Consider the following 25768-nt stretch of genomic DNA (forward strand, 5'->3'; position numbering starts at 1 on the left):
TAATGAAATTTGCAGGTGACAGAAGTTGGGAGGCATCATCAATACAGAGGAGCATTGGAATATTACAAAGGAAGAATGGGATGACCTTGAGGACTGGAATAATAGAAATGGGACGAAAATAATAGTACAAAGGGCACAGTCATGCACTTACGGGTGTAATAACAAAAAAATTCTGCTTTAAAGCAGAAGGCTCATCAGTTGGAAATGACAGAGGAAGAGAAAGAGCTGGGTGTATTTATTAGCTGATCACAGAATGACTGAGCCACCAATGTGGTATGGCATGTTGGCACCAAAAAACCCAAATGCAATCCTAGGATGATCAGCTGAGGCATTTTAGGTAGAAAGAGAAGTATGAATGCCATTTTACGAGGTACTGTAAGAGACTTCATCTGGAATACTGTGTACTGTTCTGGTCACCCATGTTCAAGAAAAATGATTTCACACTGGAACAGATGCAGAGAAGAGCTATTAGGATGATCAGGAGAATGAAAGGCCTGTCTAATGAGAAGAGACTGGAAGAGCTTGACTTGTTTAATCTAGCAGAACGAAGTCTGAGAGAGGAAAATGATTGCTCTCTATAAATACATCGGGAGGGTAAATACAAGGGAGGGAGAAGAGCTGTTTATGCTAAAGAGCAAAAGAACAAATGGGAAGAAACTGGCCATGAATAATTTTAGGCTGGAAATTATAAGAAGGTTTCTAACTATCAGAAGGGTGAGATTCTGGAACAGCCTCTCAATAGGAGTTGTGGGGGCAAGTAATCTGGCTAGTTTTAATATGGGGCTTTATACATTTATGAATGGGATTATATGAGAGGGTTGCCTGCAATAGCAGGGAACTGGACTCTATGACCAAGCAGTTCCATTCCAGTCCTGTGCTTCTGATCAGTGATATAATAACCACAATTTGCCTGAACGACAAAGGTAAGGCAAATGAAACTTGTTTTTCAATAAGCAATGTCCCTGTCCACAGTGGCTCTTTGTATGAGTGTGTATTTTCCATTAGCTTCACTTACAGAGTCACAGAGGTCTTATTTCAGTTACTTTTACTATTCTGTTAAGCGAAAAGGAAGAGGAGAAACACTTCTAAACTATTAATCCAGGCAACTGGTGACTGAAAGTTGTTACCATCTGGTGGCTGATCATGGCTTATGTAAAATAAATTGGTGGTGTCAATGCAGTTCCTAATGAATAGCTGTTCCCATCACTAAACCACATGGATGTGGAGACTTAACTAGTCTCTGATGTCTAGAGATGATCCCTCAGGTCAAGATTGAGGTGCACTGATGGTGCAGTGATGGAGAAGCTTGTGCTATTGCTGCCTGCGGTGCATCTGTTCTTTAAAAAAAAAAATGTTTCAGTCTCCAGAGTTTTCAGTTAGGCACCATTCAGGAGAACTAAATAATGGTAAAGACAGAGAAATTGAGTCGTTCCTGTGAAGTCTGCATCCTGGATTTTATTATTCCAAAATCCTGAATGCTAGGTAATGTCTGCTGAAATGAGATTAATATGATGAACTCATCTCCCTCTCCCCCTCCTCAAAGACCTCTCATTTCAGATATTTTCCAAAAAACTGCAACCCTTTTTGTAATAGATGGCCACAATCTCTTTTTAAGTACTTTTAGAAATTAAATTATGAGACCACATAATCAACCAGTTGTCAGGATTAAAAATGAAACAGGGCTGTGTTTAAAAAAAAAAAAAAAAAAAAAGGAGGGCGGGGGGGGGCAGCAAGTTGGTCCTATGCCATATCTCCTCTCCGGATAACCTACAGGTTGACATTGTACAGAACTTGCTCATTTTTTTTTCAGTGTGTTATACCCACAGGATCCAGAAAACTGCATCTATTCAGAGGCTGGTGGATGTAGTTAACCATACCTGAGGAAGTCATTTTATCTACTCAGTAAAACTTTGCATCATTCTGAAATCTGCTGTCCGTTAGGGGTCAATGAACCTGGGCGTTCTCCCAAGACATGAATAATTAGAAGGAGTGAAATTTGCTGAGTACTCAGCACACATTGTGTCTGCTTTTATGCAATTATCTGTTACTATCTTCCTTCATCTTCTAAGATATATTGAGGCTTCACCTTTTCAGCAGTGGTGTCAATCAGTCAGCAGCAATCAGCCGTGATTCCATGTGAAAGTAAGAGGCTTTTAAACAAAATTTCACAGTGGGGAGTGAGGGTGCCGACTTGGACTTGCCTCCATGACACCTGATTTTATAGATGGGCCCTTGTGGGAAAAATAGTGGATATGAAAATATTCAGGTTTCAATAAAAGCAGAGCAAATTAGTTTGGAGAGGCTACACTAGCAGGGTTGGGGGGGAATAGCCCCACCCCAGAACACTTCTTCCTAGAGAACCTGGATACCAGCAGGGGAAAGGGGAGTTGGACAATTCTATTTTGTCAGCCTATCGTCCCCTGTGTTGTCAGTGAACCTGTTACCGGACATTTGGTCCTGGTCACCAGATGATTCAGGCAGTTGAGGGACATTACTCCAAGGCCATCAAGCATCAGTGATACCCAGGCTCCCTGAAGCCATGTGGTATAGGACCCAAGGTCCTGCCACCTCCTATAGAGTAGTTCTTCCTGAGAGACTTTGCCTGCATTTTCTGATCAGCAGGCAGCTTGTCAGCAGGCAGCCTGTGGAGGCTCTGGTATCAGGAGTTGAAGTGGAGGGAAGAGAGTAAGCATGCATGGAAGGTGTAGATGCTCTCTACCCAGAGTTGCTGTGGGGAGTCAGGAGGGTTGAATGGTGAGGGAGGATGTGGGGGTTGGGAAATGGAGTATGTTGTGCTGGAAAGGGATTTTAGTGGATAGTGGGGGAGGAATTTTGTGGAACATACTGTGGAACATACTTTGGGAACAATTCATCTCATATTTGTAACTCTAGTTTCCTCCTATTTCTCTACCTATTGTTTATAGCTCTCATTTGTTGCATTATGTTTGTCTCTGACTGTGAGCTCTTCAGAACAGGCGATATTTCCGTATTATCTATAAAGTCTCCAAGAATAGTGTGGATGCGATGGATAAATAATAATAATCAGGACAAATGACTGTGAGAAATTTTGTTTCGCAAAAGTAGACATGCAAATTTGGAAGCTGTATCTGAACCACTTGACCCACACAATCTCAGTGTGATGATTTTTCAAGTAAAACCTAAAACGGTATTGTATTGTGATTAGGGGGAGAATTTTCTCCAGCTTCAGATGTTCTTTTGTATCTTCAAAAGATGAAAATGTTAGAGTTATACAACTGAGAGAAATTACTGACATGTATATGAAGTACAAATATATTTTACTTACTGAGGGAGATTCACCCAACCCACCTGTGAGTTATAGCCATACACTTAATGTAATTAGTTATTTAAAGAAAAATAAATAGATGCCTATCCAAGCCTCCAGGTTCCGTAATAGACCGCTACCAATAACATTTACATCTCAACAGTGTTAATATGATCAATTTAACAGGAACTCAGCCAGCCATCTACCTACAAAAATCTCTTTCTGCCCTTCCATCATCTAGGAAACATACCCTGAGCCTTCTCCAAAAGCTCAGCAAAACAGCTTTCTTTTGCAGTGTATGCCCAAAAGGTCACCAAAATGTGGACTATTTCAGACAGAGGCGAGCAAATTCCAGAGTTCTAGAGCCCTGCCAGTCACCCTCTCTCTTTTGTATAAGGGCAATCCAGCTCAAATGACCTACTGACTGGAACAGTGACAATTATACTGGGGGAAAAAGGTGATCACTCAAGTAGGCTAGTCCCAGGCCATTTAGGGCTTTATAGAATGTAACCAATGCCTTAAACTCCAGCTGGATGATGAAAGCAGATGAGGAAAGCCTGTCTCTCTTTTATTGCGAGAGATTATCAATATTTCCATGAGGCAGAGCAATTGCCAGCACACCTCAAACGTGGGGGCTTAGCTCTTGCTTCAGAAACCATCACAGAAAAAAAGTAATGGAATAACTGATACCAGGTGCTAGTCAGCACCTAAAATCAGTCAACGTGCCCAGTGCAGTTGAGCTCTTCTTTGCAGACAATTGAGTGTGATTAAAGTTGCAAATCTTCTTTATAAGCATTATTTTGTTCTTTTCGGAGGAGTTAACATTTTACCAGTGTCTTATCAGGCTTATGAGTGCCAGAAACCTCCTTTACATTAAACTTTCCCCAGAAAAAGAAATATGAACTTCATTTTTTTGTCTGAATATTACCAGGTTTGGACAAATTTCCATAAAACCTTATAATTAAAACTTTTATTTTAAGCACTGACTAACAGTTGTTGCTGAGCAACTTTCATAAACCACGTATTTGAGGCACATATGCTAAAATTATATTTTTAAAATATTGAGTTAGTACAATAGCTTTTTAGAGAAATAACGCCATTTCTAAGTCTGAATGTATTAGATTTTTTTTTTTTAACTGTTGATTCTTTTCCAGGAAAACTCCAACTTGCCTGCATTATGCATCTGTTTTTGCAATCTGAGGATTTGTTTTATTTTTTAAGAGGCAGGTTGAAAGTCACTTGAGAGCTAATTCTGTCTTGGGGATAGCTCTACACCATTCCCATAGCAGGTATACATTTCCTCTATTGTTTCAAGCCAGCCATATCACATGTAGTTCTTTTCATAAATTAAATGTTGCTTTTCTTCTTTTAAGTACTCTCTGCTTTCATTTTTGTGCTATTTTCCTTTCTTATTGAAAAAGTGAGCTGCTATTGAAGTTTTATAGGGCCCCAATTCTATAAATTGACCTGCATGAATGTATGATTCTGATGGAAGTCAATGAGATTACTCCCATGCTTAAAGTTAAGAACGTGTATAAGTGTTTGCAGTATCAGGGCCTACACGATTGCTTCTGACCAACGAGGTCATTTCTGCTCCATAGACTTTGATTGTGAGTAATTCAAGCAAAGAAAATTGTTGGTCATATCTCAGCTGGTGTAAATCACCATACTCCATTACGTAAGTTTAGGAGCTGGCCCTGTGTATTTATGTCTAATAACAAAACCAAGTTAAACATAATGCATGCATGTTTTGCAGTGACCTCCATAAATGGAGTTTTTCCCTTGTATTTCTTTTAGTTGAGATGGTAGCGAATATACAATCCTCTCCTTTAGGATTTTATTAATAAACTATCCAACATTATAAGTCTACCAGGTTCCCATCATCTGCTCTCTGTAGAATTTCAAAGTTTTAAATGGTTCAGAATTGTCTTGGATTGTTTAATTAACAGAAGGACACAATTAGATAATGTGAATAACTCAGATTCCACGGTGAGAGTGGGCATAACTCCATAAACCACAACAAGGAAAAATTTACTGACTGAGGTCTTCAGAAATGTTTTCATACCCTGTATTTTTTTGGTTTCTATTCTTTGTCTAAGATGCATGGTCTTCAGGGGTGCTGGAACAATTTGTATAGTGGGGGTACTGAGAGCCATTTAACCAAACTGTAAACCCTGTGTATGCTGGAAATCACTTCAAGTCTGGGAGTGCGGTGGCACCACTAGTTCCAGGACCTCTGCTAGTCTTCTTTTTCTTCTCTTATTTACAGATTTTATTATGCGTGTAAAGCAGACAAATGTTGAACTGTATCTGAAAGACACTAAACTTGAATCGCTTGTAGTTATCAAACCATCTGTTTTAAACATCATACCATTGTGTTAATACAGCTAAGGCAAGGTCCTATAAGGGTTTTAAATTGTATTGGTTTATATATTGGAAATAAGAGCCAGGATGTGTCAAGCACTGATAAGAAGCTGTACAATAGAAAAGGATGCTACGCAAAATGGTTCCTGTTGGGAAACATAGACAAATCTGGTTCACACAGTGGTCCCCCAACTGTGGCGTGTGCCCCCTGTGGAGGGACATGGAGATACATTCAGGGGGGTGCACCTGGGTCAGCCGGGGAGGCGAGTGCCGTCCAGCCCTGCTCCACCCCCAGTTCCACTCCAGCCCTAGCTGCGGCTCCTGCCCCTCTTGCAGTTTGGGGACTACTGGGTTAACAGAATCCCAGGGCCTGATTGTGCAACTGTTAGTCACATTGGGGTGAAATTCATCCCTGTGCCTAGGCCTTATGCATCACTTAAGGCTTCAGATTAGCATTTAGAAGAGACTTAAATGATATAGAGGCCTTCTGTCTGGCCCTGTGCACAGGGTTGAAGCTGGTAAGTGGGCAAGTGGTGAACATTAACTCACCCACATCATCACATTGACTCCAACACATTTCTCTGTGACTTCAGAAGATCTGTTTGCCTGTAGGTGAGTCAGAAGATACAACAGCAAAATCTATGTATTTTATTTGTCAGGAAAGTGCCTACCTATAGTGGCAATGAGCACTTCAGAAATGGCTAACCTGCAGGTGGATTGAGGCTTAAAGATTTTGATAAGTATTACTTAGCACATTGTATAGCACATGTGACAGCAATGCTGGGCAAAAGTGAAGTACCAATAATATGGAGGAAAATAGAATCGGAGATGGCTCATCCTTTTTCCTGTATTGTCATTGGCTGTCAAGGAGCTTCACAGCTCCAGCAGAGCCAAATACTGTATTTACAATAAAGACATTTAGATCAAATTATATTGTTTGAACAATATGCACCCAAGGAAGTCAGCAACTAACTTCCTCTTTATGGAAAAAGTCCTTTTAAAAAATTGACACAAATCCTCCAACCAATTCTTGGCAAGAAACTAGTGTGTCCTCCATAGGAGATCTGTATGTAAACAATAATTTAATGTGTTGATTACATTTTCTGAGCCTTTATCACAAGAATAAAATCTATTACAAATATAACAAATTACCTGTAGGGGACACATCCCACACACACATGTCTTTAACTAATCTGAAAATTAAATGGCTTTAAATGTTACCTTCACTAGTGGACAGTGGGATTCAGTTCTGTAAGTGCCACAAGCAATGGTACTTGTACAATGAGAAGCTCTGGGGCTTCTCATGAAGAAAGGAACAGAGGCCATCAAGCACGAGTTAGTCCAATTCTTCTAGGGATTTTAGACATGTTAGCTGTACCTCATGGTGAAAGATATAAAGACTGTTGCCACATCCATAAGAATCCGCAAAAGATACTTTGGGAGTCAATAGTAAAACTCCCATTAATTTCAGTGATAGCAGAGCTAAGCTAACGCTGAGGGCTTTTGAAAATCCTCCCTTTTATCTTCCGCCATCTTTAAGAATTGATCATTAAATTCAATCAGAGCATTTTTTGTCCAATACCCAGGCCTAAAACATGATTGACTGGGGCTGAAGAGACCTGAAGATTGCAGAAACTACGAGTGCCGCCACCACCACAACTTCCTAAATGAACTTCCACCACCCTTCCCCAAAAAGGAAAATTAGATTTAGCTCAATATTAGCAAGATTTCTGAGAACAGCCTTAACAAAAGTTTCCTTAAGAATAACTGACAGACACCCTGCTCTTGTAAGGAATCATTAGTCTCCCTCTACCTTTTTTTCTATGAATGTGTATAAAACTCTGACATCATACATATGTAATACAGACAGCAGCTGTATTAGACCTTTTTCAACTACTTTCCTTTTACCAGTGTTGGCTTTCAAGAAGTATAATTTACATAGTACCTACAATAACTTATATTTAAAGCCTATTGCTTTTTCCTCCAAACATTATTGTACATAGAGCACTGTAACTACATGCACATAATAGTGTAGCCATCCACACAAATACTGCACCTATCATAAAATCTTTCTAAAGGATGATTTGTTGTCATGAAGAGTTACAAGGGAGCTTTCAGGGGTTTGTAGAAAATTGCAAATATCTTAGTGAAAATTATTGATCCAAGTGAATTCTTACAAATTTGCCCCAGTTCCCTTGTATTATATTTCTCAGCAGATGTTTAAAAGCTGTGTGAATTCTTGGTAGGTGACATTTCTTTGATGGGGAAAACATTCAGATAAAGTGAATGGAGAATTTAATCTTGAAGTCCACGTCACCTGTGGTTACTGAAATTCCATGGCACTTTTGGCAAAGAAGGTGTGATACCAATAGTCTTGGTCAAATTCCAATTTGGGTAATTTTATTCTGCCTACCTATATTCCACCTGTAGTTTCATTTGGATAACATTCTTATTCACGACTACTTATCCTAACCTGTTTTTGTAGCCTTGCTGTGTGGTGTTACATAGCTGCCACATTACATTTTAGAAGTCACTGAATATCAGTGGTGGGTAAAGTGATCCCTCACTTTATATATGATGTATAGAACTGTGAGACACGTTGAGATCTGTTGTGCATGAAAGGCACCGTAGAAGTGTGAAATTCTTATTTGCTATGTCAGTGCATTTTTCCTGCTGAACAGACTGGCTATAATTACCAAAGTGATTTCTTTTCATAGGAGAATTTGCTCTTTCAAAGCCCATTATCTGCTTGTTTTTTACTTTTAAAACACTGATGACAATGTTAGTGCTTATTTAAGATGAAAGAGCCTGGGAGACGGAAGTCTTGTATTTATCCACTGAGCAGGTACAGCATGTGCAGCAGCCTGTGGCAGATTAACAAGACTCCCTCTGTCCATGAAGATCCAGGCTGCCACTACAAGGTGAGGGCTTCTGTATTGTACCTGCTGGGTTTGGGGCCAGCTGATAAATTCACAAATATTAACCCCTCCTTTTATTCTTAGAGAGGTGGAGGTTTGCGTCTGAATATGCAACCATGCAGAAAGCAAGCCTGTCAAACCTGTTTGACTGTGCTTTGCAATCTAGTGAGCAACCTTCTCCTTCTTGTTCCCTTTTAATTTTCATAAAGAAATAGAGCACTAGTGAGTGGGGCACACAGTAATAATCTCCTCAACCATCCAGCCATCTCCACCTATTTGACCCTGCAGTAAAGATAAATGGCCCAATTCTGTCCTGTGTTACGTTTGGCATCCAACTGGCAACAGCAGAGAGAAATATACAAGAATCTACCCCGGTTCACCACTGCTATTCATAACTGTGGGCAATAGTGAACATGACTAGACATGGCAGTTTTACTCTGTGATTAACTTGGACTGTGCCGTCAAAAAGATGTTTTCTGTACTGTGATTTAGATAAAATGTAGAAGAGTTCCAGAGGGGTAGCCGTGTTAGTCTGTATACAGCAAAAACAACAAGAGTTCTGTAGCACTTTAAAGACTAACAAATTTAATTTCAGCAGACATAAGCTTTCGTGGGCTCCAACCCACTTCCTCAGATGCAAGAGATAAAATGTACTTTATTTTGTACAGTAGGGATTTTAATATAGGTGATCTCACTCCCTTGAGTTGACGTCATTCCTCAGTGTCGGAAAAGTCACAGCCCGTGCATTAATATTCAAGGGTTTGGAATTCACATTCCATAAATGCAAACGTTTGTCATCCATTAATGAAAATCATGTTAAGTGTCACTCTGGAAGGAATTAGAAGTACAGGGACTGATCTTCAGCTGGTGTAAATCAGCATCACTCCACTGACTTCAGTGGCCTCCCAGTGATTTATACGAGCAGAGAATCTGGCCCACAAGATTAACTAAATAAAAAAACTGTTTAACTTTAGTTTAGAATCCGTGATTGTAAGAATATTATTTCTGGTTGAATGTGGGGTTTGTATTACAGAGTGAACGAAAACAGTCCATGGGGTTGGATGTACATATCTGTTGATCTACTTTACAAGTGACAGGGAACTTGGGAGCTCACTTTCTGTAGGTTGTAGAGAGGCCATCTCCAGTATAGCCAGAAACCCAAGTCTCAGAGGAGGTGTGTACGCATGTAATGTTGTAAATTTTATTAAGGCAGTTTCATATCAAGGCAAATCCTTACATGTGAGAAGCCAGAAACACAAAAAGACCTGCTATCCCAATTAGTACATCCCCTGAAATTGCAAGAGATGGTCCCCAGAGAAAAGACAATATTAAACTAATCCCAGATTTTAGCCTGCGCTGCAATCTGAGCTGTGATTGCAGCAAGGATAAATGTGCTCATTCTAGCGTGGCTTAAAACAGCAGTGTCAATGCGGCACAAGCACCCCAGGGATCCTGGGTACATACTTGCACTGCTAGCCCACCCTGTTGTTATGTCTACACTGTGACTTTTAGCTGTGCTAGCACAGGTAAAGCTAGAGTTGGTATGTGTACCAGCGCTGCAGTCAAACCTGAGATTACAGTGTCGACGTTCCCCAAGAAGCCAAGACAACACAACACATATGTAACTACACAATGCTGTGTTTTATGTAAGGGTCTCTGTTTAATGCAGATTAACAGGAGTTTTTATATCCTTGCAACATAATAGCAAAAGACCACAAAGGACTAAATTGAAACTACTTTTAAAAAAACAGGAAATGTAATGTGTTTGACATATTTTTCCCTCAGCATTTGGTCTAGAAGAAGACAATGGATACATCAATAATCCAGTCATGTTAACTGAACTCCTTTCCCCAGGGGATTAACCCAAGGAAGGAAAGTGGAGTTACTTTATATAATATGTGTGGTTATTTCAGTTTCTGTGAGGGCATTTTAAGTGATGTTGTTTCTTTCCCACTACTGTACTAGTAATACTGAACTAGATTTCAGAGCAAAGCTACAATGTAAAACAGTAACTAGATCATCATATGAGAAATAAGAACTGCTCCACTTTGAGAGGAGCTATTAAATTTGGCTTTCTGGGGCTAAAATAGCAAGCATATGTTTTCCTTTGCTGAGACCCATCAGCATGGTGCAGCTTTCACTTTGACCAGAGAAAATGTAATTTCCCTGCCTAGGAACACACATTTACTTCAAGGAGAGACCCTCAGGGCAAGTTTGAACATTGGCTTTAGTGGACTACGCTGATTTACCTAGCTGAGATCGTGATCCTCAGAAATCCTCAAAATGTTTTTAATTAAAAAAAAAAAAAAGATAGGCTCAAATAGGCTCAAACCCAACAAAACACTTGAGCACATGCTTAACTTTAAGCACATGTAGGCTATTTCTACGCTACACGCCAGAGGTGTGATTCCCAGCTCCCACAGACATATTCCTGCTAGGTCTCATCTGAACTGGCACGTTAAAAATAGTCGTGTAGCCAGGCCAGCACAGGCAGCGGTGGCAGCAGCGTGTTCTAGCTGCCACAAATATGTACACTCAGGGTGTGGGCAGGTTTGTAGGCAGGGCAGCTTGCCCGTGCTACCATGGCGACACTGCTATTTTTAGTGCACTTGCTTGGTGAGAGCTAGTGTGAGTACATCTCCAGAAGCTGGGACTCACACCCCAAGCTCATAGTGTAGTGGTAGCCTTAGTTAGATTGCAAGCTGCTTGGGGCAGGGGGCATTAATTTGTTGTATGTTTGTACAGGACGTTGGTCCATGACAGCAATTAAAATTCTCAAAAATGTTTTGAAGTGATTTAGGAGCCTATTTTCAAAAGTGACTTAGGAGCATAATGAGACTTAGGGTCTCTAACCACCTACAACATTTTTGAAAGTGGGCTCCTAAATCACTTAAGGGTTTTTGAAACGTGCTACTGAAATACAGATAATTAATAATAATGTAAGTAATCCTGTTGAATCTATAAAAAGGCAGTATTTGAAGTCAGTGAGACTACTCCCATTATTTGAAGTTAAGTACATGCTAAAGTACTATCCTGGATCAGGGCCTTAATTATGAGTAAATAGAAGTAATTATGCTATTGTCGCTTTATATTTTAGCCAACGTATGGGACTTGGCTCTTTGCTGGAAATGTTACTGTTTTAGTGCATTGTAGCACTACAGGCTTTATAACTTCTTGGTTATAACTCTCATGAAAAATGCCTGGAGTCCAAAAGCTGGGAAATCCTAAATGAGGAGTTAGAATTCACCATTAATTTATTTTAATCTCAGTTCATTCTTGGCGTTAATTAAGTATTCGTAGTCATGAACACGTTAGAGCAAATTCCTTTTCCTTTCATTCAAAAGGCACACAATTCAACATTATTGTAGCATTGGGGGAAATTCATGAAATATTGCTCTTTACTTTGATCTACAGAATTCCTGGTATCATAGTTTTAAATGGATAAATGCTCAGAGGCACAAAGAAATCCAGAGTGCATCTGCATTTTGTGAAGAAGATTACTCTTATGTCTTCCTACTTTACAACCTTAAACTGTCACAGGTTTTATTTTCCCATTTCCTGTCTCTCATAGGCTCAGATTTAGAAAATGAATTGAAGTAGCAGGTGGCTTGATTTATTTTTTAAAAATAAATAAATAAATAAATAAATGGCAGCTGCAGTTGAGTCCATGAAAACCAATCTAGCCTTTCACTTCATCAAAGGTATATATGCACAGTGTGATTATCCGCTTACAGTTGCAGGAGTGTAACTTTATTTTATTGCTCCCACAGATGAGCACGATGCCAGGACTTCCTACAAGGCCCTGCTTCTATGACATTGACCTTGACCCGATCACCGAGCAAGTCAAAGGGTTGTTTTGAGAGAGGTGACTAAGTTCAGGTGGGTTATGTGTAACAGTGTTTAACACACTGTTTTCTTTCTCACTTTACAAAATTACTAATTATTTACAGGAGTAAGAAATTGGTAATGGTTTTGTCATTGATACATCAAGGGAATCAGTATTTAGGTTTGGGAAATATCTGTTTCATTATTGCCTCATATTGTATGGATATTTCACTCATTAAATAGCTGCTGCTATGCCCTCAGTTGGTATAAATTGGCTTGGCCTATTGGCTTTAATGGAGCTATGTCAAACTATATTGGCTAAGCATCTGGCCTTCCACTGTGAGAAACAATCAACAGGGCTTTTTTTTTTTTTCTTTCTGAAATCATCCCTGATAGATAGGTCTACTCTAGCCTTGAATATTGCCTCTGATGGTGATTCACTTTCACAGCCTGTTTTTATTATTATATAGATTTTCCCAGTCGTTTTTCCAAAAAAATTCTGCTAAATCATAAACCCATTATTACTCTTTGTTCTGTCCTCTTAAACAAAGACTAACTGATCCCAGTCCTCTCTATCATATGACAATATGTTTATCGAGAGAGACAAGGTGGGTGAGGCAATATCTTTTATTGGACCAACTTCTGTTGGTGAAAGAGGGGACAAGTTTCCAAGCTCTACAGAGCTCTTTCTCGGGTATAGGACAGGAAAACAGCATGTCACAGCTACCTGATTGTTTCCCAGACCAGAAGAAAAGGTCTGCAGAGCTCAAAAGCTTGTGTCTCTCACCAGCAGAAGTTGGACCAATAAAGATATTACCTCACCCACCTTGTCTCTCTGATATCCTGGGACTAGCACAGCTATGACAACACTGCAAACAATATATTTATTATATGTATTTCAGGACAGTTATCTTTCTTCTCCATTTGTTTTTCTGCACACTTTTCAAATCCAGGTCTCTCTATCTTTCCTTCCAAGCCTCTCATTCTTTTTACTCTAAACTGGCTTGTCCCTCTTTTAAAATCAGAGTGGTTACCAAAACTGAATTCAGTACTCCAGTTGAGGCTTAGACCATGCCAAGTGGTGTAGAATAATTGCCTCTCGTTACACCTAATAACCCTGTACAAAATCAACTAATATGGCACTTGCCTTTTTTGTTCCTGTTATTCCTTCAGTATATCATACGTGTTAACTCTCCAATTCTCAGTGATGCTAATTTTTAGCTATTCTTTGCCTGCCCTATATTTAGGATAATTGGGTTTCCTTCTTTTTTGTATTCCCCCAGTACCAAAAAAAGCAAAATTAACTGTTCATTTGCCTATACTGTAAGATAGTATTCTTCAATCTGATCAGAGCAGACTCTGACATTTTCCTGTATTCTTTCTATTACAGCAAAAAGTGGTTAGTCAGAAAGTTCAATGATAGGTTTAGGCAATTATCTTACGTATTGAGTGCCATTGGCTATTTTATTTCCTATGTAGCTCTATGCATGGCATTTCTTGGTACATATCCTATTACTTTTTTGTGAATTAACACTATAAACTAGAAGGATATTTGCTCAGAAAGTATCATGTGATCCTCTTTGAACAATCTAAAATGACAGCAGAATCCTAAAGTAAAAACTATGCACAGATGCAGGTTTGCTGTCTTCAGTGAAGTGGTCCAACCAACATGTTTGCTACTTAGTCTTGTTGAAGTACATCATACCCAAAGGGTAAGGAGTTTTCTTTTTGCTAAATATATCTTCAAGAACAATAGTCAGAAAACAAAAGACTCTACGTCCAACTATGAAGGACTTTGCTTTAGAGTAATATACAAAGTAAAAATATTAAACTTGGATTTTTTATCAGCATGGGATCTTTTGGAGTTCAAAAGGAAATGCTAGTAAATTAAACTGTAATCAGATTCTTGAAAATGATGTGCATCCCAGCATATATAATAAAGCTATGACTCTATTGTGGTTGTGCTGGTAATATTATAAAGTATGTGAGGAGAGAAGCCTATGAGTTTGAGTTCTGAAGACATTTTGACCATAATATTTTGGAAAATATGGGCCTAGATTTTTCAACTTAGGTGCCTACAGTTAGGCATCTAGTAAGTGTTCCAGTTTTCTGAAGTGCTGTGGATATGCAGGTCCCATTAACCCCAGCGACCTTGGTGGGTGTTCAGCACCTCTGAAGATCAGGGCATTGCTACTCAGGTGGCCAAGGATGGATTTCTTTCAAACGTAGCTGTAGGTTAATATGTAGTGTACTTGTGGCCAAAAGAAAGACTGTTACCCTATTAGGTGTTTGTGCATCTTCCCTTCAGTCCCAAAATGCTGAGATTTGAGTAAGAAGTTGATTAGGCTTTTTAGAGGCCTGGGTGGGGGGGGGAGGGGTGAGTGATACAGCTAGGGACAGGGAAATAAGAGGCAGAATTTTAAAAATGTTTTTAAAAAAAAAATGTTTTAAGAATTTTTTTAAAAAACCACCTCCCGATTTTGATCTCATTTTTTCCCACCACAAATTACATGTGCTATCATAAATTGATTTATATTAGCCTAGTAACCAGTTGTTCTCTGAGATCATTTTTCACCCATTAGAAAGGTCTCGACACTGGAGCAGCCTGCCACAGGGCAGATAAAATGCACTGAGGTATGCATGGGTGTGTTTATATGGTGACAGATACAGTCATTTTCTGTCTGCTCGATTGGAACTCTTTTGTTGTGCTCTTAGCATTTTATACATTTTTGTAAATTTTATAGCAGTATTGTATTTTGCCAACTAAGGAGAACTGACTCAAAAATAGTCAAGATGTGGTAATTATAAAGTATTCAGAGATTAATCCAAGAACTACAGATGGTTTCATTATAAACACACATGCATAGCTGAGAACAGTTGTGCTAACATGCATTCTCTATCCTACTCTGCACAGTGCTTAACTTCATCAGGCTTTATGAAGATATCCCAACAGCAAAGTTTGTGCCACTAGAATAATTCTCTAGTGTGTCTTGCTAATACTGAGCTAAGCTTTGGACTTCATCAATTTATCTTACTTGTCAATACTGTTAATAAAGCTGGTGATAGTTCTCACAAGGTTCTGCAGAATAGTACAGGCCAAGGTGTGTACTGTAGTGTATCTTGGAGTTTGTATGAATTTTTAGAGTATATTCTAACCAAAAAATTAATTAAAAAAAAAAAAAAAGCCAAGGTTGAAAATGTTTTTCAATCAAATGCAGCCAACACCCAAAGGACAACTTTACACTTTCTTTGCAAAAAGTTCTGTGCACCATTAAAAACTCCCAAGCATTTAAAAGTCTGGAAACAAGCATTCAAGTGATTCAGCTAATTCCCCACTGCCATATAATTCTTTATCACTCATTACTACCCCACCCAACCTCCACTGCTCTATGCTATACTTAATAGGGAAAAGTTGAAACTCTCCCTAAGCAGAGATTCTACAACAGTTATCTACCCTTACCACAGAGATTCTTAGGGAGATCAGCCAGTCGCACTGGGGTAAATAGAGGCAATTGTGCCAGCTGGAGGAACTAAAAGAAGAGTGAGCTGTTGAGTTATTTGTGCTCTGGATCTGGAGGGATCTGAGAATAAGACCCATCCTGGGAAAGAGAAGGCTAGAGGGATTCCTTGCTATAGGCTATAAGAAGCCCTTTTTCTTTTGGTCCAGCTCTCTGAACCTACATGTGGTAGGTGTCTCCTGTATCTACCCTCTTCTTACCAGTTACCAGACTCCCATTCTTTCATTTTCCTTGATCTCTTGTGACCAGGCAAGGCCCCAGCTGTCAGTCATGTTCTTGCATTTTAAACTTCTTTCCAGGCATGAGAGGAAGCAGGATGCTTTGCAGTATAAGAAGGTGATACTGTGACACTTCTGCAGCTTTTCCAAAGAGCAGTTAACTTGGGTCATCTTATGCAAGGCATTCTGAGGTGCATCAAACCCAGAAGGAAACATTAATGACTGTGAGTTAAATCCTGGCTCCACTGAATGGCAGAACTACCATTGACTTCAATGGAGCCAGGACTTATAAGCCCATTTTTCTAACCTTTCCGCATAATAACCACTATGACCATTGATCATGCCCCTTCTGAATCTCTCCTAATTCTTCAGTAGAATTCCTGTAATATGAGTCCATTAATATATTTATTTGAATTTCTAAAAACCCTGCCTATCTTTTCACCATGGCATCTCATATATGTAAATACAGAAATAGTTGACACAAAGCAAGTCAACAGCAGTCCTCACCCCTTCAACCTGTTAGATTTAACAAATACGCCATCCTCTTTATTCCCATATACAGTACCTAGCACAATGGGATCCAATTACAAATTGGGGATATTAGATGTTACCTATTTAAAAATTATAGTGCAATACTTCACTTGTGATCTTGACAGCCCCTTTGTTATATTGCCTTAGCTATCTCATAAGAACATCAGAACAGCCATTCTGGCTCAGACCAAAGGTCCATCTTACCCCAGTATCATGTCTTCTGATAGTGGCCAACACCAGGTGCTTCAGAGGGAATGAATAGATCAGGTAATCATCAAATGACATGTCCTATTGACCATTCCCAGTCTCTGGCAAACAGCAATCCCTGCCTATCCTGGCTAATGGCCATTGATGGACCTATCCTCCATGAACTTATCTAGTTCTTTCTTGAACCCCATATTAGTCTTGGCCTTCAAAACATCCTCTGGCAAGGAATTCCATAGGTTGTCTGTGCATTGTGTGAAGAAGTGCTTACTTTTGTTCGTTTTAAGCCTGCTGCATATTAATTTCATTTGGTGATCCCTAATTTTTGTGTTATGAGAACATTTACTTTCTCTATACCAATCTTGATTTTACAGACCTCTATCATATCCTCTCCCCCCCTCCCCCCTCCGTAGTCGTCTCTTTTCCAAGTTGAAAAGTCCCAGTCTTATTAATCTCTCCTCATAGGGAAGCTTTTCCATACCTCTAATTATTTTACTTGCCTTCTTCTGTACCTTTTCCAATTCCAATATTTCTTTTTTGAGCTGGGGCAACCAGACCTGCATGCAGTATTCAAGATGTGGGCGTACAATGGATTTATAAAGAGGTGATACGATATTTTCTGTCTTATTCTCTATCCTTTTTCTAATGATTCCCAACATTCTATTCGCTTTTTTGGCTGCTGCTGCACATTGAGTGGATGTGTTCAGAGAACTGACCACAATGACTCCAAGATTTCTTTCTTGAGTGGTAACAGTCAGATTAGACCCCAGCATTTTCTATGAATAGTTGGTATTATGTTTTTCAATGTGCATCACTTTGCATTTATCAATATTGAATTTAATCTGCCATTTTCTTACCCAGTCCCCCAGTTTTGTGAGATCCCTTTGTAACTCTTTACAGTCTGCTTTGGACTTAACTATCTTAAGTAGTTATGTATCATCTGCAATTTTTGCCACCTCACTATTTATCCCTTTTTCCAGATCATTTATGAATATGTTGAACAGAACTGGTTCCAGTACAGATTCCTGGGGGACACCACTGTTTATCTCTCTCCATTATGAAAACGGACTATTTATTCCTACTCTTTGTTTCCTATCTTTTAACCAGTTACTGATCCAGGAGAGGACCTTCCCTCGTATCCCATGACATCTTATTTTGCTTAAGTGCCTTTGGTGAAGGACCTTGTCAAAGGCTTTCTGAAAATCTAAGTACATCATTATATTCACTGGATCATCCTTGTCCACATGCTTGTTGACCCCCTCAAAGAAGTCTAGTAGATTATTGAGGCATGATTTCCCATTACAAAAGCCATGTTAACTCTTCCCCAACAAATTGTATTTATCTGTGTGTCTGTTAATTCTGATCTTTACTATAGTTTCAACCAATCTGCCTGGTACTGAAGTTAGATTTATCAGGATCGCCTCTGGAGCCTTTTTTTAAAATTGACGTCACATTAGCTATCCTCCAGTCATCTGGTACAGAAGCTGCTTTAAATGATATGTTACATACCACCACAGTTAGTAGGTATGGAATCTATCATCTGAGTTGTGCTTTATTCTGCTATTGATACTCTTGAGATTTCTGTTTGCTTTCCTAATTGCTGTTAGATAGTGGGGTTGGGATTGTAATTTTCTATGCACTATTTCCCCCAGATACATTTTGCTGATGACTTTCTCCCCATGTAAACTGGTAGAGATTATTCTTATATCAGTCTTCACTGCTAGTGAAGAGTTGAGAGAAGCTCATTTCAGCTTGCTTATGAAGGTGAACTGTAGGTATGAGAGAATCTTACTTAATGCTGCTATTATACATTGTAGCATCAATATTTTAATCTATCACTCATTTATTTAAATCTGTCTTTTAAAAAATTGAGCTAGTTCAGATTGAGGAATAAAATGCTTGCCAAATTTGTGTCGTTCCCCCCCCCCCCCCCCAGCCCGGAATAGTAAATAAAAATTGATCTGAATACCACAAATGTTTATATTATTTTTGTTTCCTGAACAATTCTTGTTGAAAATGCATCTTGTTGGCTTTCCTTTAATAGTACTTAAACAAAAACATTGCAAAATTCTGTGCACCAAGTTTTAAGTCAGTGGAACTCTTTATTGCAAAATGTCAACTCATCAAAAGCCCATAACATTGCAATCATATGTGTGTGTGTTTTGCGTTTTACTTCCATTGGGTATACACAAAGGGTTTGTATTAAATGGAAATATGTTATTTATAGCACATGGTATAGTTAAATATTTTATCTAATTAGACTTGGCAAAACTTCTACCACTGAAACATTAAAAATCCTCTTATCATGTTTTTCCTTTTGTTTCTTTATTCCTGTTTCTTCAATCAATGAAAATTATTACTGCAATACTTACCTTCTTCTTTTCCAGAATTCTGAAAATACAAACAGCCACTTCACTATTTTCTGCAACAGGAGACGAGTGAATTTGAAATATACCTGTTATGCGTCTCTGAAGGGGTATCAAGATATACCAAAGAGCAAAAATCTATCTTCCTGCAACCCATTTTTATGAAACTTTTTAAACTTACAAATGAATTTATTCTTGCTTTAGTGCAGAGAAATATTTCACCATGCTTCTTATTGCTTGCATTTCTGAATGCTTGTTTTGTTGATAAAATGGTATGAACAGAAAGGTGAAATTTTCCACTCTGGGATTTTGTATTCTTTATTTAAGCTGCTAACAAAACTATTTCCTTCATCAATGGCCATCTAAACAATTACCATAAACAGGATTACACTGCCTGAGAAAGCCTGTTGCTCTTGAAAGAGTACAGTTCAGTTTCTGGCATTCAGGAGCTGAAACCACACACAAATTAGCTGCACATTTCTGAGTTACCAGCAAGTGTTGCTGTGGGCACTGCTGGGGAAGAGCCAAATTTCAAATGAGGGGGCTGTTGAAGAAAAACATACAAGATTTTTTTAATACAGAATTTTTTCCCTCTTTGGGCAAACAGCTTTGAAAAATGTAAAACAGTGTGTCCCATTGTCATAGGTACTTTTACAAAGTTTTTGATCTATTTTGTTCAGTATCTCCGGTATAAATCCCAAATGCCAACAAACATTGTTTCATTTTAAAATCAACTGTCTAAGGAGACAGAAAGTATGTCTTACATGTCAGTCTTTTGAAAAATATCAACCTCCAACCTTTGTTTCCCAGTGGAGTGGGTTATTTCCATTATTATGGAGGATTTTTCTTACAATGCAAAATTGAGTGTCCTTTAATTTTACAGAAAAGGAGGAGCCATAACAGTAGACCTTATGGGCTGGAGTTGCATTTACTCTTAGTGAGCAGGTGGTACTGCTAGTGAAAACTGACCATTCTTTATTTTGGGTTTGCGGTATGGTATTTCTGCAGGGACAGCTGGGTACTGTAGCATATGAAAAATCCAAAATGAAGCAGTTCTTTTGACTTTCTTTGGGTGCCCATTGAATGAACCACAGTTAGGCAGTAGGGCAGTTACAGTACAGTACAGTACAGTTACAGTAGGGCAAACTTTCAAACAGAACATATTTAACAAATTACTTTTGAGTATTTCCTTTCTCATTGTTGGTGTTTATTACCAAATATGTGCCTAAAAGGGTCTACATCCTAAGGCACATGCACCTCTGACCTGATTCTTTCAGTGAACTCCTTTGCACAATATATTGAGCACTGTAAATGCATTATTACAACATCACCTAATAAAGTAGGGAACAGCCCAAAATATCTCACAATTCAGATAATGCATTGTATATCATCAACCAAGTCCACATCGTTATCTCACTAGGTGTAAGGGCCAGCTGCTAAAAATGTTATAAAATAACATAAATAAAATAATGCTCATTTTTAACTCTTTAATATGGCCTCATTTCGGTTTCTAGTAGCAAAATTTTGATCCCTTCCCGTTATTTCTGGACACAAACAAAAGTCTTGAACCTCCAAACATCACTAGTGAGCTCCAGCTGTGCTGTGTCACCTGAGAATGCATTGCACTAGTATACTACCGCTGCCATGGAGGGTCTGGCTGATAAGAACTCTAATCAGTTCTTTTCATGATTTGGTTCATTTTTCTCAACATGTCTCTATTGTGATTATTATATGCAATTTATCATTTTAAAAAAAGAGATGAAGCAAGTTGTCTAAGCTCATGTTCAAGAACTACAAGCTGGTAGGGCTTGGCTTTTAAAAGAAAGGCACACAATGAACAAAACAAGCTGTCCATGTTAATGATGTGTTATGGTGGTGAGATTGGGTGCTAAATAGAGTGTTGCACTTTTTTGGTCCATGGGTACATTCAGATACAGGGTTATGGCTTTCTCCTGCCATGCTGTTTTTTCTACATAATGTGTATCCTGTATATAGTGGACAGGATACATGTGTAGTCATAAAAGCGGAGCATTCTTGAAATCATAACACAGAATTTTAGGCCTCTCAGGATCATGTTTTTCCACTTTTAACCGTCATACTTAACACCTAAAACTGAGTGTGCTTCATTGCTGAGTTTGATATTCATTTAAACAGGTATTCAGTAGATTGCTGAGTAGAATCTCAGTCAGTGCGTTTTTAGACCATCACAGTCATTGACTTCTTTCTCTGGACTCTTTTCTGACAAAATGCACAGAATATTGTGTTCAGCTTTTCAAGCTTTTGAGAGTGCTCCTTCTCAGGAAATGCTCATGGACTGGTTCCTTCAATAACAGATGAAAAGAAAAACAAAACATTGACATATTGTCTCTCTAGACCACATAGTCCTTTTAAGTGAAATAATGAGCAGAAATAGTTTATTTCCCAAGTGACATCTTCCAGTGGTGCTCCACCCAGCTTACTCATGTCTATATGTTATAGGCTTGAACAATGTCTCTTTGGTCCTGTTTACATTACCACTCCCACCATCTCACAGTTCCCAAACCAAATTTTTTTTAAATATAGTTTAGTCTTGCAGGGATTGAACATTGTTTTAACTGTGTGCACTAACTGTGCTGTAGCCTTGAACTTTAGTGAGACTGGGGCACAGTTGAAATAATGCTCTTGGCCTTCCAGAGTGCAAGAATGAAACCATATTTTAACTATGAGGACTACTGTGTTATAACTTGGACCTCCAGCATGGGAGGAATTACAGTGAAGATGGAACTCTGATGGTTCCAAAACCTGATATTTTCTATTGTTAACAAGATTCAATTCACAAATTGAGTTTATGCCAGGCTAGACTCTGGGCACTCTGAGATTATACCCATACTAGCTACAATGATGTATAAACAAGGCTCTTATTAGCAAGATTTGAGCACAGTTTTCCAGATAATTGTGGCCAGAGATTTGATATATTATTGTGCCCTAGGCTCAATCTATAATATGACTATGTTGCTCCTAATCCCACAACTCATTTGTAGTGCAGATAGGCTCCAACACTATCTCGGGGGGGGGGGGGGTTTCCTAAAGAGGTTGTTGGGGAGAAAAAAAATCTGCTCCACACTGCCTAAAGAAACTGTTTGTGACAGCCATGTCTATATGTGGCTCCACCGCAGCTCTCTCTCAGTTCTGATCTCAGTGTGGTGAGGATTCTAAGCACTGGTGGTTTTGAAGCATCCGTTGCTGTTGACCAGTGAACACGGCATGAGGAGTCTGAGGCTCTGAGTCCTAGGATTGAACAAACCAGTCCAAACTCCCATTTTATGTACACACATTGTATATTCCTGTCCCCATAAATTTAGACCATGCTATCTTTCCTACCATACTGCAGCAGGAGATCCACTACAGATAGTCAGGAGTTAATGAGGTGCATGTGATTTCTAGGCTGTCATCTGGGCAGAGAATTTATTTTGTATGCTACAGTGTGCTGATGTATTCATCACCAAGCACTCCTTGAACAATTGAAATCATCTTTCATTATTTCCCAGGCTTGCTTTTCCCAACTTAAATATCTGCAAAAATCTTCTGAGCTAACAACTTTCAGCTTCTTCACCTATTTATCCTTTCAAGTTTTTATGGTGAGATTTTTCTAAAGCACTCAGCCCTGGCCTCATTCTGGTCCCATTGACATCAATGGGAGTTTTGCCATTGAGTGGGAGCAGCTGCCCTTATTTAGTGTGTTGTTTTTCCTTTCATTTGCTTTATTTTGAATGCTTCTTAGGTAAAGTGGAAAAAAGTATTACGAGTGTCGTCTTTTATAGGTGTTGTTGGTGCTTTAGGGACATATAGGAAGATAAGGTCCCTCGCCTAAGGAGTTTTCAATCCACATGACAATAGCACAGATAACAGATTGTGGTTGGCAAGGAAATGTAAGAGAAAAGATTGAAGTTACAGAAGGCAAGGCAGTGAATATTGCTCATTATAGAGAATCTAATTGTTATGAAGTGTTACAAGTGACCTGTGTGCTATGCCTGCAAATTGCTAAGTATTGTGGAATGTAAGATGCTTTTAAAACACACTGAGACACAAGTGATCGTGAACATATTGCTATAAAAGGTTTGGAATCCTTTCACATTCCATAGTATTAGCAATATTTGTGAAGTCTGTGGCTCTTTATAAAAGCTGCTGCAGCCTCAAGAGATAAATCCAGAAAAAATGTCCTGGATGGAAAGAGGAAATCAAGCAATGATACACTTTTTTATAGACACTTTTTGGAGGATTTCAAAGGAGTTTGCAAGAGTGGGTAGACAGGAATATTCCTTGGTTACTGATTTGCAGTATGAGGCACCGAGAGGCAAAATCCAGGTGTCCTGACGTCCCTTCTGGGCTCTAACCCCTAGACCAGTTTTATGACATGTTCCATAATCACAATTTTACAAAAAGATGTAAATGGTTTTTCTTTGCTTCTTATTTTTTGTTATGTTAGGAGCCTCATGGCAATTTTTGTATTATCATTTATATCAATACATCTGCTTTTTAAGCTACCTAAAAGTTTTGTTGTAATGTTTTTTATTTTAAAATTGTAAACTCCAAAACTCTCAATGGTGTGTGCATACAAAAACTCAAGTATATACCTTCTTATGGATACTGATGCACAATTTGCAGAAGTGTTTTTTTTTCCCCTTGGCAACCTGTGGAACTCATTGCCAGAGGATGCTGGGATGGCCAAAAGTGTAACTGGGTTCAAAAAATAATTAGATAAGTTCGTGGAGGATAGGTCCCTCAATGGCTATTTGCCAAGGTGGTCAGGGATACAACCAACTTGCAAAACCAGCTTTTCCTTTCCTGACCCTTTTTCTTGATGATGACAATGTTAACTGGAACAATCATAGCAGTGTAGGACTGGAAGGAACCTCAAGAGGTCATCTAGTCCAATTCCCTGCACTCAAAGCAGGACTGTATAATAACTAGACCATTCCTGACAGGAATGGTAACAAGTTTACTCATAAACCTGCTAGTTTTGTCAAGTGAGTTTCTCCAACCAGACACAGATTAAAAAAAGAAGACACCAGCAGGAGATAGGAAAAGGAAGACAAGAGGGGAAATAGGTACTCCTTTTTATGGTCCAGTAGTGGAGTGACTGTTGCCAACTTTAAGCCTGGCTTGTGGTTCTTTCCTTGGGCAGGCGTCAGTCAGGTTGGAAGGATGGATCAGAGGCAAGAAGTCAGTTGCTGGACTAAGTTTCCTCCTCCCTTCTGGTAGCTGGAACCACATTGGGTAGCATCAGTTGTGTAAACAAAACTAAAATCCAGGATTATTTGGGGTGTGGTGTTTAAACCCAAGAAATACAAGGGTCTCCGATATTGCACTCATTTGGCCCTAATTGGAGTAGAAAACAAAGAAGCCAAGAAATAGGAAGACGCAAAACAAACAGAAAATGAAGTCTCCTTCCTGCATTTCTCTGTCCATGGAGAAGTACCCAGCCTGTCCAGAGTAGTCCTTACCAGAGTTTAATAGTCTTTTTAATCCAAACAATATTAATTCATAAACAAAGTGTCTCAAACATAATCTCAGAACATATATACAAAGCCCAGCTCTCATAGCAAAGTCCCCAGCACTGGGTTCCCCTTAGCATGACTTAATTGAAGTGAATTGTTAAACCTTTCTCAACATTCAAAGATAATAGTGCATAGGCTGTAAATCCATTAAGCATTCCATTGTCACAACACTCGGTCTGCTGCTGCATGTTCAGAGCAGTAACTAATCACCTCCCAATTCGCACTATAATAGGAAAGTTGTATTGGGAGAGAGTGATGCATACAAGCACAGGGGCGCCATTTGGGGGGCACAAGACTCCCCCACCCCCTGAGTTTTGTACAGGAGGGTATTTCCTAGCTCCAGGCGCAGCTCTTAATTGTGTGTGGAATATGAGTTTGCAGAGAAGAGGGACTGCTCCCAGCTTGTGCCCCCTGGGGCAAGGAGTCAGTATTTTGTTTACAAACAGAGGCAGGGTGATTAAGACAAGAAAGGGCTGGTGATTAAATTAAGGATCTAGAAGTTGTTAGATGAGCCTGTCCTAGGTGGGGGAGAGGGAGCGGGTTGAAGAGAGAACACAAGGGACACAAAAAATACAGTCAAGTCCTCTGAGCTAAGGTTACATTCAGAAAAGAGGGAAATAGGTGAAAAGAAGGGGCCAAAACCAAGGGAAGAGACAACAGGGGTATAAGTTCCCACTCAACCTATGGTACTTATGTGGTCCCATCACTGTAATATCTGAGCACCTCACGACGTCTAACCTATTTCTCCTCACAGCCCCTCTGTGAGGTAGAGCAGTGCTGTTATTCCCATTGTACAGATGGGTCACTGAGGCACAGAGAAACTAAGGGCCAGATTTTCAAAGGTATTTAGGCAGCTAGTGGGATTTTCAAAAGTGCTTAGAAGGTCGGGTGCTTTGTAAATTCCCACTCGAAGCCTAGCTGCATCTTTGGATGCCTAAAAACCTTTGAAACTCTGACCCTAAGGCACTGGCCTGAGGTCAGACAGGAAGTCCATAGGGGGAGTA

The 25768-nt window shown here is 39.2% G+C and overlaps 1 protein-coding gene across 3 annotated transcripts in view; it reads left to right on the forward strand.

The window, feature by feature from the left end:
- Positions 1 to 19524, forward strand: part of MTHFD1L (methylenetetrahydrofolate dehydrogenase (NADP+ dependent) 1 like) — a 229645-nt gene extending 210121 nt beyond the window's left edge. For all 3 annotated transcript variants that reach the window (XM_067542406.1, XM_067542408.1, XM_067542407.1), the window contains 2 exons: positions 12336 to 12444; positions 19249 to 19524. In XM_067542406.1, coding sequence (XP_067398507.1) covers positions 12336 to 12425 — 90 coding nt within the window. In that variant the 3' untranslated portion in view covers positions 12426 to 12444; positions 19249 to 19524. The remainder of the gene's footprint in view (positions 1 to 12335; positions 12445 to 19248) is intronic.
- The last annotated feature ends 6244 nt before the right edge of the window (positions 19525 to 25768 follow it).

The sequence above is a fragment of the Emydura macquarii genome, unplaced genomic scaffold, assembly GCF_026122565.2.
Source record: "Emydura macquarii macquarii isolate MOO-44397 ecotype Brisbane River unplaced genomic scaffold, CSIRO-AGI_Emac_v2 contig_705, whole genome shotgun sequence".
Classification (NCBI taxonomy): Eukaryota; Metazoa; Chordata; order Testudines; family Chelidae; genus Emydura; species Emydura macquarii.